We start from the raw sequence: 13,348 nt of genomic DNA, 5'->3' as shown, positions 1-13,348 counted from the left end.
TTGGTTTTGTTCTAGGCATTTTCAAGAGCACATGTTACATTGATGTGCGCTGGTTTCCATTTGATATTCAGAAGTGTGATTTAAAGTTTGGATCCTGGACCTATGATGGCTGGTCTTTGGACTTGCAAAATCAAAGTGCAGTGCTATCTGGTTACATTTCCAATGGGGAATGGGATCTAGTAGGTAAGATTATTGCATTTATTTAGCTAGTCCGCAACACCTAAATATCAGAATCTAATAGTAATTAAAAAATACCCAATGCAGATTAACAGGATCATATTGTATATTTGATACTTGCTAGATAATCATGTAGTTAATAGAGTGCATTGTAAGTGAGCAACTTGTATAGATGTAAGGTCTGTGGGTACTTTGTACATGTGTACTTTTTATAGCTAATTTTAAAAGGGAAACTACCTGTGCAGTTTCTCTCTGAAAATTGCTACAATGTATGCGGATACAAGTACCTGAGAACTTTGTACCTCCTATTTCTGTGGGTTGGCTGCACACTTTATAATAAGTATGTTGGTATTTTTCCTCTCCTGAGTCATTTTTCCCACAAGACTGCACACTTTGCTGCAGTTGAATCTACTTTCAATCACTCTGAAGGGTGCAATTTTCACACAGAGGATCTAGCTGGGCAGCTCCTTAGTTTCCTGACTTTCTGATGTCTAAAACATATGCAAAAATGAATATAAAAGTGAACAATAATACTGCTCAAGTTGCGAACATATATTCTGATGATTATTGCATTTGTTTTTGTATGTCTTATTTTTTGTCTCTTGCTGTAACCCATTTTTTTTTTAAACAGGTGTGTCTGGGAAGAGAAGTGAGAATTTTTATGAATGCTGTAAAGAACCTTACTTAGATGTGACATTCACGGTGACTATAAGGCGTAGAACTCTTTATTATGGACTCAACCTTCTCATCCCATGCGTGTTAATATCTGCACTTGCCTTACTAGTTTTCCTGCTTCCTGCAGACTCGGGAGAGAAAATCTCACTTGGTAAATACACTATTTAAAATATACAAGTTCATATTTAGGTTCCCAGAATATGTAGGAAGTACCACTTTGCCTGGGAACTTATGGGGATGAGTTATGAATGTACTACAGAGGACTTCCTATATTGTCCATAGATTGCCGGGGGCTTGTGCACATTGTTAGAAGCCTGTTTTGTGTAAGTTCTTCATGTATCTACCATATTGAGGGATGAGAATCTTTTGATTGTTATACCTGGAAGCTTAAGATAACTTTTGAAGTATGTGGTCAGTCTTTTTCATACTTCATTGTTTAGATTGGAATAATCCATCAATATATATGCCCACAGTGGAGACATGATACAATTATAATCATGGGATATGAACAAAAAATTTAATCTAAGTAAAAAATATGTATTAGAAGAAATAAATCAAAGAACATGGCATCAGAAGTGAATAGTGTTACACAGTGAACATCCACCTCCTCTCGCTATGTAATGGGCCACAAGTGATATCAGTTTCAAACATCTGAAATTTCAGTCATTTGCTGGTTCTAATATTATACTCTTTTCTAAACTACACTAAAGACTCTTTTTCTAACAAATAACAAAAACATATATCATTCACCGCTAACAACTAAACCCGAACCACTCCAAATGCCCAAAATATAAAAGGAATGTCTTATCTTGCACGATCAATCTTCTTCACTATCTTTATACTGATTTATAGCCCTAGAATGTTTCAAGATTATTGACCCCTTTTTTGGGCTGTTGATTACCCTGCTCCTGTTTATGTTGCCCCTCAGGCAGGCGGCATGGTCAGCCGAAACATTGGCTCAAGTCGGACATCTTAAGCTTCTACTGAGCTAACAAAAAGGGACATATTCAGGTTCATCTTTCGTGCAAGATATATAGATAGATAGAGAGATAGATAGATAGATAGATAGAGAGATAGATAGATAGATAGATAGATAGATATATTGGGCATTTTGAGTAGTTTGGGTTTACTCGTTAGCGGTGGGTGATATATGTTGGTTTTGTTATTTGTTAGAGAAGAGTCTTTAATGTAGTTTTAGAAAAGAGTATGATATTAGAACCAGCAAATGACTGAAATTTCAGGTGTTTCAAACTGATTATGCATGGCGAGAGGTGGTGGATATACGCCGTGTAACACCATTCACTTCTGATGCCGTGTTCTATTTTTTATTCTCTTTTGATTTATTTCTTCTAATACATATTTTTACATAGATTACATTTTTTTTGTTCATATACCATGTTTTGCACTTATTTTTTTATTCTACTGGAGAGATATCTGCTTTTTTGTTTACAATTATAATCACAACATTCTGTATCTGTCTGAAAAATAGGCAACCATGATAAAACTACTAAAGCTAATGGCATAGATGATGTCTCAGAGTAACTGAATCAAATCAGTGTGAATCTGGAATAAGTGCTAGAGTAAATTAAATAGTAGCAAATCACTGGGACCTGATGGTATTTATCCCAAAGTTCTAAAGGAACTCAAATATACATTGCAGACCTACTGCTGGTAATTTGCCTCTATTCCTGAGGGCTGGAGGATAGCAAATGTAATGCCAATTTTCAGAAAGAGCTCCAGGGGTGACCCAGCAACTATAGACCATTGAGTGATATTAAATTATCAAAGCTATAATTAAGAATGAAATTACTGGTCATATGGATAAACATGGCTTAATGGGAAAGAGCCAATGCAGATTTAGGAAAGGTATGTTGTATCTTTTTAACCTATTAGAATTCTTTCAAGGTGTAAACGAGCATATGGATGAAGGAGAGCTGATTGATATATAAAGTCCTTTATAGGAGACTCTTCAATAAAGAAACAAAGTGTAGCCGTTAATGGTCAGTTTTCCCAGTGGAGAAAAGTGAAGAGTGGAGTACCCCAAGGATCTTTCCTGGGGCCATTGCTGTTCAACTGATTCATTAATGATTTAGAAAGGGGAGAGATGAGTGATGTGATTAAATTTGCTAATGATGCAAAAATATTCAGGGCAGTTAAAGAATAGGCAGATTGTGAGGAACTTCAGAAGGACTTTATGAGTCTGGAGAACTGGGCATCTAAATGGCAGATGAAATTTAATGTGGACAAAGTGATGCAAAGTGATGCAAATAGGGAAAATAACCCTAAATTTAGATTCACAATGATGGGTTCCACATTAGGCATAACCACCGAGGAAAAGGATCTTGGAGTCATTGTGGTCAGTATGTTGAAATCCTCAGCTCAGTGTGTGGCGGCAGCCAAAAAGGCAAACAGAATGCTAGGAATGATTTGAAAAGTAATGGAGAATAAAAATGGAGAATTTCATAATGCATCTGTATAGATCAATGGTGCAGCTGCACCTTGAGTATTGTTGTGTGCAGTTCTGGTCACCCCATCTCAAAAAGAATGAAACAGAACCAGAAAAGATACAGAGAAGGGCAAGAAAAATGGTTAATGGGTTGGAACAGCTCTCTTATGAAGCTAAACAGGTTAGGGCCCTTCAGCTGGAAGAAGAGACGACTGAGTGGGGGATATGATTGAGGTCTAGAAAATGTTGAGGGGAGTAGAACAGGTAAATAGAGAACAGCTAGTTACCCTTTTAAATAATGCTAGCACTAGGGGACACTTTTAAACAGGTAGCAGATTTAAAACAAATTGGAGAAGATATTTTTTAACAATGCCGAATCAAGCTGTGGAATGCGCTGTTGGAGGATGTTGTCAAGGTAAATAGCATAGCTGGGACTAAAAAGGCTTGGACAAGATCATGGAAGAAAAGTCCATAAATAGTTATTATTCAGGGGACTTAGGGAGACCCATCACTTGTCCTAGAGAGTGAACAGCAAAAAATGTAATCTTCTTTTAGGGATTGATCATTGTCAGAAACACGATGCTGGGCTAAATGGGCTTTTGGTGGCACATCATATGTTATTACAGCTATTTGGCAATCTCCCTAAAATGTAACATTGTACTCATATTGGCCCTCCTAGGTCTTTGGTAGAATATTTAGGCAGTATAGCACATTACATCTCTAGTGGAGGAGCATATGCATCAAAGCTCTAATGGAAATCTTCATCAAAAGTGACAGAAGGATTATTGGAAGTTTAAATCCCAGTCCTAGACTGAGATTGAAAGTTTCCCAGCAGACCTGGCACTGGTTTCACGTTGTTTCAGAACATCATCACTTCCCCTTTCCTCCTCCCCCTCCCTGTCCTTGGCATCATCACCTTCCTCCCACTTTCTGGTATCACCATCCCTACCACCTACCCACTCCTGGTATCACCTTCCTTTCTTCCCTGGCATCATCACTTTCTCTTCTCTCTTCCTCCCTACCCTCTTGGCAACATAATTTATTTTCTTTCCCACCACTCCTGCCATTACTACCTTCCCTCCTACCTCTTGGCAGGACTATCATCCCTTCCTTCCCTCCTCCCCACCCTTGACATCACCACCTTCACTTCCCTCCAATTCACTTCCTGGCATCATCACCTTCCCTTCCGGGGCATATCTCTTTTTCTTCTTTCTCCACTCCCTTACTATTACCATCTTCTTCCACCTCACCCGCTGGATTCAACTTGCCTTCCTCCCTCAGGAGCACCTTCATTGGACAAGAGGTAATGGATGGGTAGTGCTTCTTGCCTTCTGCTGCTGCCATTTCTGATGGCTCCCTTCTGGAGTTGGAAACATGTGGGGGCCCTATAGTCACATGATACCAGTCAACCCTGTGCAGTTCCAACTTGACAGAGGAGGAAGCAGCAGAAGGTAAGGAGCACTGCTCGCTGACTCCTCCTGTTGGCAAGAAGGGATAGCACAGGGAACGTGGGGAAAAGAGAGAGATAAAGATGGCTACAACCCACTCCATCTGCTCTCTGCAGGGGACCAAAACTATCAGTGATGTCTTTTTTTTCTGGGAAGTTTTCGGTAGCCTTGATAATTTGGTATCCATTATCAGGATTTTGTCATTTTTAGGGGGAGCAAATGGGACATGGGAATTTATTTTAGTCTTCTTTCATTAATTTTGTAATGTGAAAAAAACAGCTACCATGCTAATTGCCTGATTTGTTTTATTTACATTTTAGGGATAACGGTGTTATTATCTCTCACTGTCTTCATGCTTCTTGTCGCAGAAATTATGCCAGCAACGTCGGACTCTGTGCCTTTAATAGGTAATATAAGGGCTTACTTATCTTTTTAAGCAAAACAGAAACAAACAAAATTTAAGGTTCTTGATCAGAGCTGCAAAAGCAAATTAAATTTTGCCTCTCTTTATAAGGGTTGATGCACTTTAAAACTGACCAGCAGTAAAAAAAAATGAAAAAAGAAAAAAAAAAAAAGCTTGGATGCTTCTCATAGGGAAAGCTGAACTGAAACCAGTGGTGAAAAAAACCTCCAAAACTTCAAGCAAAATAATCCCCAGGAAAGCTGAAAACTCAACCGCTCAGGGAATAATTTTCAAATAGCCCCCATAATTGTAAACTACACGGGTACCTTGAGTGGATGTAATTTTTTGCTGACTTTCAAAGAGAAATTAGCCAGGTAATTCCTCTTTGAAAATTAGTGTAAAGTATGTGTGCTAAAAGTGCTGTGTGCTTTGCATCTGCTATTTTGTGTGAGCAGAGGAGAAGGGTAAAATAGCATGCATACTTCTTAAAAATGGCAAATAAGCGCATCATTTATCTTTCCCAATCTAAACATGTCCCCAGGAACACTGTGTCACAATCCAGCAATATGTTTGTGTGCTGTGACAGTTTTCAGACAGGGCAATCTAGGCATGTCAATCCATTTCAATGCGGCTAGATTGCTTTGAAAATTGCCCACCCTTTACTTTCCATGGCACCTCGCTATCAGCAGAATATTAAAATTAGTGTTGCTATTGGCCCAAATCAGCAAAAAGGAGGGGAAACTTAGATGTCCCTTAGAGTTACTATTCCTTTTTGTTTCAATAAAGGAATTTTGTTAAATGGAATTTTAGCAGGCTGTGATACTTTTATTAGCCTAACTTTTGAACAATAAAAAGATATTTTACTGAGCTTTTGAGGCCACACAGTTTCTTTCTTTGGGTGTGACCAAGTGTGTCACATAGGAGTGTTGTAGGAGATATAGGAGGAGAAGTTCTGACTGAAGACATTTTTCTAGTCACCTTGAACGCTGCTCTGTGCTGTGGTGAACACAATGATACTACTGATAACATGTGAACACATCCTCATATGAAGGAATCACAGCTTAAACAGGATGAATACTAAGGGCAGACAGATTGCTTTATCTTTAAAATCTGTTTTAATTTAAGATTTACAGCCCCCCTTTCCGAGGGTTGAAAACCTGTTCAAGATGGATTATAACAGTGAAACCCATACCAGAAATAAAATTTCACAAACCATGCAATAAGAATTACATCATTTAATTCAATGACTCCATCAATAACCATTTATAATTCAGCATTATATTGTCATAAAGTATTTGAAGTGGCCCATAACTACATGACCTGTATCAGATCGGATTATACAAGCCATAAAACAACAATTAGATTTCCATAAAACACAATGATCAATCGGGGACATGGTCTTCCCTATGAGCAGTTCTTCTATAATCCTAGGCTTGCCTTACTCATTTATTACTTCCTAGATGTAATTACTGTTATTCACAAAGGTGAAAAAATCACAACTTGCTAGTAAAAAAATTAAACCAAACAAAAATATACTAGTGTCTACTACATTCCAAGTAATTCTTTTAAAAAGAGGGATAGTTATGCATGGGGGGGAAACTCTAAGGTCTCTACCTCCAGAGAAAAAACACTCAAATTTGTAATCAAAGTCCCATATTATTACATATACACTCTTAAGTGCTGTCTTTAAAACTTATGTTAACTTTAATCAAAAGTTTTTCTGGTTTGCGTGCTGATTGTGACTTTTGATTAAGGGACGCGACTAGTACAAAATATGGAACCACAAAATCTAAAGAGAAACAATGCAGACAAAAAGTGAAATGGAAACCTGAGAAACCAGACTCTGCATGCAGTACAGCGCCAGAGAAAAAGAAACAGAATGCATATCCTTCTGCACTGAGCAAAATGCAAAAAACACAAAGAAATGCACATTCCCAGACCTGACATATTCTATGCTCTAAAAACTGAAAATAAAATATTTTCTTCCTTTGTTGTCTGGGCATTTTATTTTCTAACTAGGTTGGTTCTAGTCTTTCTTTTCAGTTTTATCCAAAGCTATTTGCTAGGGTCTCCTTTTCATTTTACATTCTTCTCTCTCTCCTCCTGTCTTCTTCCCTTCCTTCCCATATATCTATTTCAATAATTGAACTTTCCCTTTCATCTTTTTCTCCATTTCTCTCTTCTCTGCCTTTCTACCCACTCATAGCTCTCTCGTTACTTTTCCTGGCTCTCTTATACCCACCAAATTTTTCCACCTCTCTCTCAAACTCTTGCTCCTAATCACTCCCTCCATCCATCACCACCTCCAGCTCTTTGTCACTATTCTTCACTTTTACCATGTTCGGGTTCTGTCATCCTCCCTCCCACTTCACCACCTCTGGTTCTCTTTCTGACCACACGACGCTCCATCATAACCTCTGCCCCATCCTTACCCCAACACCATCTCTAGCTGTCTTCACCTCCATCATCACCACTGGCTTTCTTTCACACAGGCCTCCTCCCCCCCCCCCCCAATTTCTTTTTTATTCCCCACTCCATTTCCATAGCTCTTTGCACCCACCTCCCCAGGTCTTATGTCCTTGCACACATTCCCTTCCTCTCATATGGTTTTTCATGTACTCCCCATGCCCAGCTCTCTTTATCAGTTTAGACAGTCCAAGTTTGTGTTGTTGCTATCAGGGATATGGAGGAGGAAACCATATTTACCTCTCCTTCTAAAGCTTTCCCCAACAGTTTCCCTTCCTCATGTGCCTTCAAGCATCCAACATACACCTCCTTTTGTGCTACCTCCATCTCCCCCAAACATTTGTCTTCCTCAACAATAAACCCTTCTTGCACCAACCTCTCAAGCATTTACTCCTCCTCACTTCCCTTCTTTTTCCCTTCTTGGAACAGCAACATGTATCCCCCTCTTCATATCACCTCCATTTCAGCATTTCTCTCCCTCCCCATAAATTGCTATAAGCTCCCTGAATTGTCTCCAAGGTGTCTTCTACTAGGGGTGTGCATTCGGATTGACCGCATTAGTAAAATGCAACTCATATTTTTTTTTAACTTAAAAAATTGATTCGACATATAAACGATCGGATTTCCCACATATCGAACATAGATATGTTCGATATGTGGGAAATCGCGATTGTTGAGCCAAAATAAAAATATAAACCCCCTCACCCTCCTTAATCCCCCCCCCCCCCGACTTCCACAACTCCCTGGTGATGGAGCGAGGAGTGAGGACGCCATTTCTGCAATCCTTGGCGAGAAGCATGTGACGTCGGCGGCACGTCGAGTGACGCCGGCGTCACGTGATTCCCGGCTCGTTCGCGCCGGACGGCTCGTTCGGCCCAAAAAGAACTTTTGGCCAGCTTGGGGGGGTCAGGAGGCCCCCCCAAGCTGGCCAAAAGTTCTTTTTGGGCCGAACGAGCCGTCCGGCGCGAACGAGCCGGGAATCACGTGGCGCCGCGTCACTCAGACGCGACGTCACGTGATTCCCGGCAAGTTCGCGCCGGACGGCTCGTTCGGCCCAAAAAGAACTTTTGGCTAGCTTGAGGGGGTCAGGAGGCCCCCCCAAGCTGGCCAAAAGTTCTTTTTGGGCCGAACGAGCCGTCCGGCGCGAACGAGCCGGGAATCACGTGACGCTGACATCACGTGATTCCCGGCAAGTTCGCGCCGGACGGCTCGTTCGGCCCAAAAAGAACTTTTGGCCAGCTTGAGGGGGTCAGGAGGCCCCCCCAAGCTGGCCAAAGTTCTTTTTGGGCCGAACGAGCCGTCCGGCGTGAACTCGCCGGGAATCACGTGACGCCGACGTACTGAGTGACGCGGCGCCACGTGATTCCCGGCGAGTTCGCGCCGGACGGCTCGTTCGGCCCCAAAAAGAACTTTTGGCCAGCTTGGGGGGGCCTCCTGACCCCCCCCAAGCTGGCCAAAAGTTCTTTTTGGGCCGAACGAGCCGTCCGGCGCGAACGAGCCGGGAATCACGTGACGCCGCGTCACTCGACGTGCCGCCGACGTCACATGCTTCTCGCCAAGGATTGCAGAAATGACGTCCTCACTCCTCGCTCGATCACCAGGGAGTTGTGGTAAGTCTGGGGGGGGGATTAAGGAGGGTGAGGGGGTTTAAATTTTTTTTTGCACCATATGTACATATACCCAACTCATTGGATTTTTTTTATGTCCATATTGGCCGCAAGTGGGACCCCCTTTCGGACATAAGAAATATGAACATAAAATTTTGGTCTGCACATCCCTGTCTTCTACTCCCCTCCCACACTCTGTCCTCAGCTGAGTTCCAAGTCCTTAGGATCCACAGGCTATGCCTGTGTCTGTTCCAGCCCCTCTCCTCTTGCTGGCCTGTTGAAACAAGGGACAGGTTTAAGGGGATGAGACTGGAGCGGGACCAAGCAAAAACAGAAAACATTTGCTTTTGCTCCCTTCTGCAAGCATCTCCCCCATGTGCTACTACAGTGTCTGTTTCCAGTCTCATCCCTCCTTTCTTGTAAGGACAGTAGGTAGAGGGGTTGAAGAAATCAATTGCTATGTTCCCTTCTTCTCCTCCTCTTCCCTGCAGGCTGCTTGGAGGAGAGGGTTTGCAGCAGGTAAACAGAACAGCTGTTTCAGAGTACATGAGATTTGGGGAATGAGCCCTGTGTGCTCCTGGCTAGTGACCGCCCCTGGGTGAGCCCCTATCCCACATTCAATGACCTGTTACCAGCCTGGCTGTGACATTCAGAACCACATGGAGCTTAGACATAATTTTCTTGGGAATTATTTTTAAGAGGTGTACCATTAATTTCAAGGTTATTTTTTTCTAGTGGTTTGCTATATATACAGAAGGGATGTTGTTTTCACATAATGGTTGCTTCATTCTCTTTAAAAAAGAAATGTATTTTAAAACATATAAAAATGATTACATTGTGTCTGGGATTGAGGGTTTATTAAATTTAGCTTTGAAAACTTTATGAGAGAGGTGAGATTAAAGGGTAGGAATAGTAAATACAACATGAGTTTCTTGTTTCTGGACACTGATGGAGAATACACATGAAGAAGTGATCTGTTTAGGTTTAGACTGCATCTGCCCATCAGAAAATTACATAAAATGTAGCCTGATGGCTCAGTGGCAGTGCTGTGCGCTTCTTTGTGGGAGAATCCAGGTTTGATTCTTGAGCCTTGCTATTGCTCTTTGGTAGAGGTGTGCATCCGTTTTCCACGTATTTGTAATCCGCAACTTATTTTGCCCTATCTGTTAAATACACGGGGAGGTGAAACGCATCGCGACTCCCCACGTATTTAACAGATTTCTGTTTTAATTCGAGCCTCCTAAATAAAATTTACAACCCCCCACCCTCCTGACCCCCCCAAGACTTACAAAACTCCCTGGGTGGTCCAGCAGGGGCTTCCAGGACCCCCGTTGGACCCCACAGGGGACTTTTGGCCAGCTTGGGGGGACCTCCTGACCCCCACAAGACTTGCCAAAAGTCCAGCGGGGGTCCGGGAGCGACCTCCTGCACGCCGGCCGTCAGATGTCACACATAGTGAGGGCAAAGGCGATCGGCGCCATTTTGAGTAATTGGCATCGGACGGCGATTTTGAGTCTCAAAATGGCGCCGATCGCCTTTTGCCCTCACTATGGGGCGGATTTTAAAAGCCCTGCTCGCGTAAATCCACCCGGATTTACGCGAGCAGGTGCGCCTATTTTCCATAGGCCTGCCAGCGCGCGCAGAGCCCTGGGACTCACGTAAGTCCCGGGGTTTTTTGTCGGGGGCATGTCGGGGGCATGTCGGGGGCGGGGCCGATCGACGCGGCATTTTGGGGGCGGGACGCGGCATTTCGGGGGTGGGCCCGGGGGTGTGGTTTTGGCCCGGGGCGGTCTGGGGGCGTGGCCGCACCCTCTGGAACCGCCCCCGGGTTGCATCTCAGTGCGCCAGCGGCGCGCGTGGATTTACGTCTCCCTCCGGGAGGCAATAAATCCGTGGACAAAGGTAGGGGGGGGGGGGTTTTAGATAGGGCCGGGGGGGTGGGTTAGGTAGAGGAAGGGAGGGGAAGGTGAGGGGAGGGCGAAGAGAGTTCAGAGCGGCCTCGGAGGGAACGGAGGCAGGCTGCGCGGCTCGGCGCGCACCGGCTGCTCAAAATCGGCAGCCTTGCGCGCGCCGATCCTGGATTTTAGCAGATACGCGCGGCTACGCGCGTATCTGCTAAAATCCAGCGTACTTTGTTTGCGACTGGTGCGCCAACAAAGTACGCGAACGCGCATTTTTTTAAAATCTACCCTATGTGTGACATAGTGAGGGCAAAGGCGATCGGCGCCATTTTGAGTATTGGCATCTGACGGCCGGCGTGCAGGAGGTAGCTCCCGGACCCCCGCTGGACTTTTGCAAGTCTTGTGGGGGTCAGGAGGCCCCCCCAAGCTGGCCAAAAGTCCCTGTGGGTCCAACGGAGGTCCCGGCGCGACCAGCCGTCCGATGCCAGGACTCAAAATGGCGCTGATAGCCTTTGCCCATACTATGTCACAGGGGCTACCGGTGCCATTGTTCAACCCTTTCACAGGGTAGGAGCACAAGATGGCGCTGGTGACCATGTGACAGGGGCTGACCAATGGCACCGGTAGCCCCTGTGACAAAGGCTATCGGCGCCATGATGAAACCAGCACCGAGGGTGTGAGTGAGTTCCTGGACCCCCCGCTGGGAGTTTTGGTAAGTCTTGGGGGGGTCAGGAGGGTGGAGGGTTGTAGTTAATTTTAATTTTAGCTGGGACAGGAATTCCTGGACCCCCCCCAGGGAGTTTTGGTAAGTCTTGGGGGGGTCAGGAGGGTGGAGGGTTGTAGTTAATTTTAATTTTAGCTGGGACAGGAATTTAACTCGCTGTAGTAACGTATTGACAGATCGACAACTTATGGAATTCTCCATACTTCTGCATGAAACGGAATTGACCCCCCATGAATACATATGACGAATGCAACGAAAACTTTTTGGCTGCACATCCCTACTCTTTGGTAGGGTTGCCATCTCACCCCAGGTCAACTAAACAGAGTGATCCATTTCTAGTTTGGACCCCATTGTATGCATGGATTTGTAGTCCTGAGTTTCACAGGGAAACCAGTGGGAAGATATAAACTACAAATCCATGCTTGCAATGGGGCCACACCAGGACTGGATTAACCTTTTGTGTTGATCTGGGTTAAAATAGCAACCCTGTTCCTTGGAGCTAGGGAATCCTTCAGTCAGGGCAGGAGTTACAGCGAAGGCAGTGTTCACAACTCTTGGGGAGGAGGAGGAGGAGAGGGTCCCAGTTATTACTCAATAGTGGCACCTAGTGGCTAGGCCCAGGGTGCATGTATATTGGGTTCTAACTAAGGCCTAGATTCATCATTCTGCTATAGCCGTGTGAAAAAAAGGGGTGGGGAAAAATTGTGCAACCAGCTGCATTGCGGTGGTGTGTTTTTGCCCACCGCGGTGAAAGTCAGGCCGCACAGTTTCGCACCCATAGTGCCACGGGAAAAGGTATAGCTATTTCCCATGGTGCTGCCGGTGATAATGTAGAAAACATTATCACCCACAGTGCTGCCAGGACATAACTCCGCCCAAACCCCACCCACACTCCTCCCCTTCCCCTAATTTGCATTGTACTGCCAGGTGGTTGTGAATATAGGTTCATGACACTATAGATCCAGCTATGGTTGGCACCAATTGAGCTGCAACCTCAAGAGAACAGGAGGAGTCAGTAGAATAAAAAAAAAGTTAATAGTATCATGAATTCTTGATACTGTATCACATTTATACTGAATTTGTGTACAGTGAATATTCAGTATAAAACTCTTCAAAAATTAACTATCATACCATAAATGACATAAGAAAATGTCATCCTCCATGCTCTAAAATGCAGTACGATATAGTCTGGCAAGACTATATCATACTGCATTTTAGAGCATGGAGGATTTTAGAGCAGGTTTCCTGGAATCAGATGCCTCACCTCTGGTTGAATTAACCACTTCCCTTATCAACCTAGACTCTCCAGCTATCATTCTAGGTGATTTTAACCTGCACGTTGATAACCCTACACCATCACCCAACTGTGAAGCATTACTCACAGCTTTCTCCGCGCTGGGCTTCACTCAATTAGTTAACAAACCCACCCACAAAGCCGGCCACACGTTAGACCTTATCTTCGTTAACTCTGCAATCAAGCCCACGTCCCTCCCCAACTGCA

At 43.9% G+C, this 13,348-nt stretch overlaps 1 protein-coding gene across 1 annotated transcript in view; it reads left to right on the top strand.

The window, feature by feature from the left end:
• LOC115075411 (neuronal acetylcholine receptor subunit alpha-7-like) overlaps positions 1-13,348 on the top strand; it is a 147,833-nt gene that overhangs the window by 122,318 nt on the left and 12,167 nt on the right. The window contains 3 exon segments of the mRNA XM_029575758.1: positions 16-183; positions 809-1,003; positions 5,067-5,153. Of these exon segments, the coding sequence (XP_029431618.1) occupies positions 16-183; positions 809-1,003; positions 5,067-5,153 (450 nt within the window).

This window comes from Rhinatrema bivittatum, chromosome 13 (genome assembly GCF_901001135.1).
Source record: "Rhinatrema bivittatum chromosome 13, aRhiBiv1.1, whole genome shotgun sequence".
NCBI lineage: Eukaryota > Metazoa > Chordata > Amphibia > Gymnophiona > Rhinatrematidae > Rhinatrema > Rhinatrema bivittatum.
Note: the sequence above shows the minus strand (reverse complement) of the source record. Positions and strands in the feature narration are given on the sequence as shown.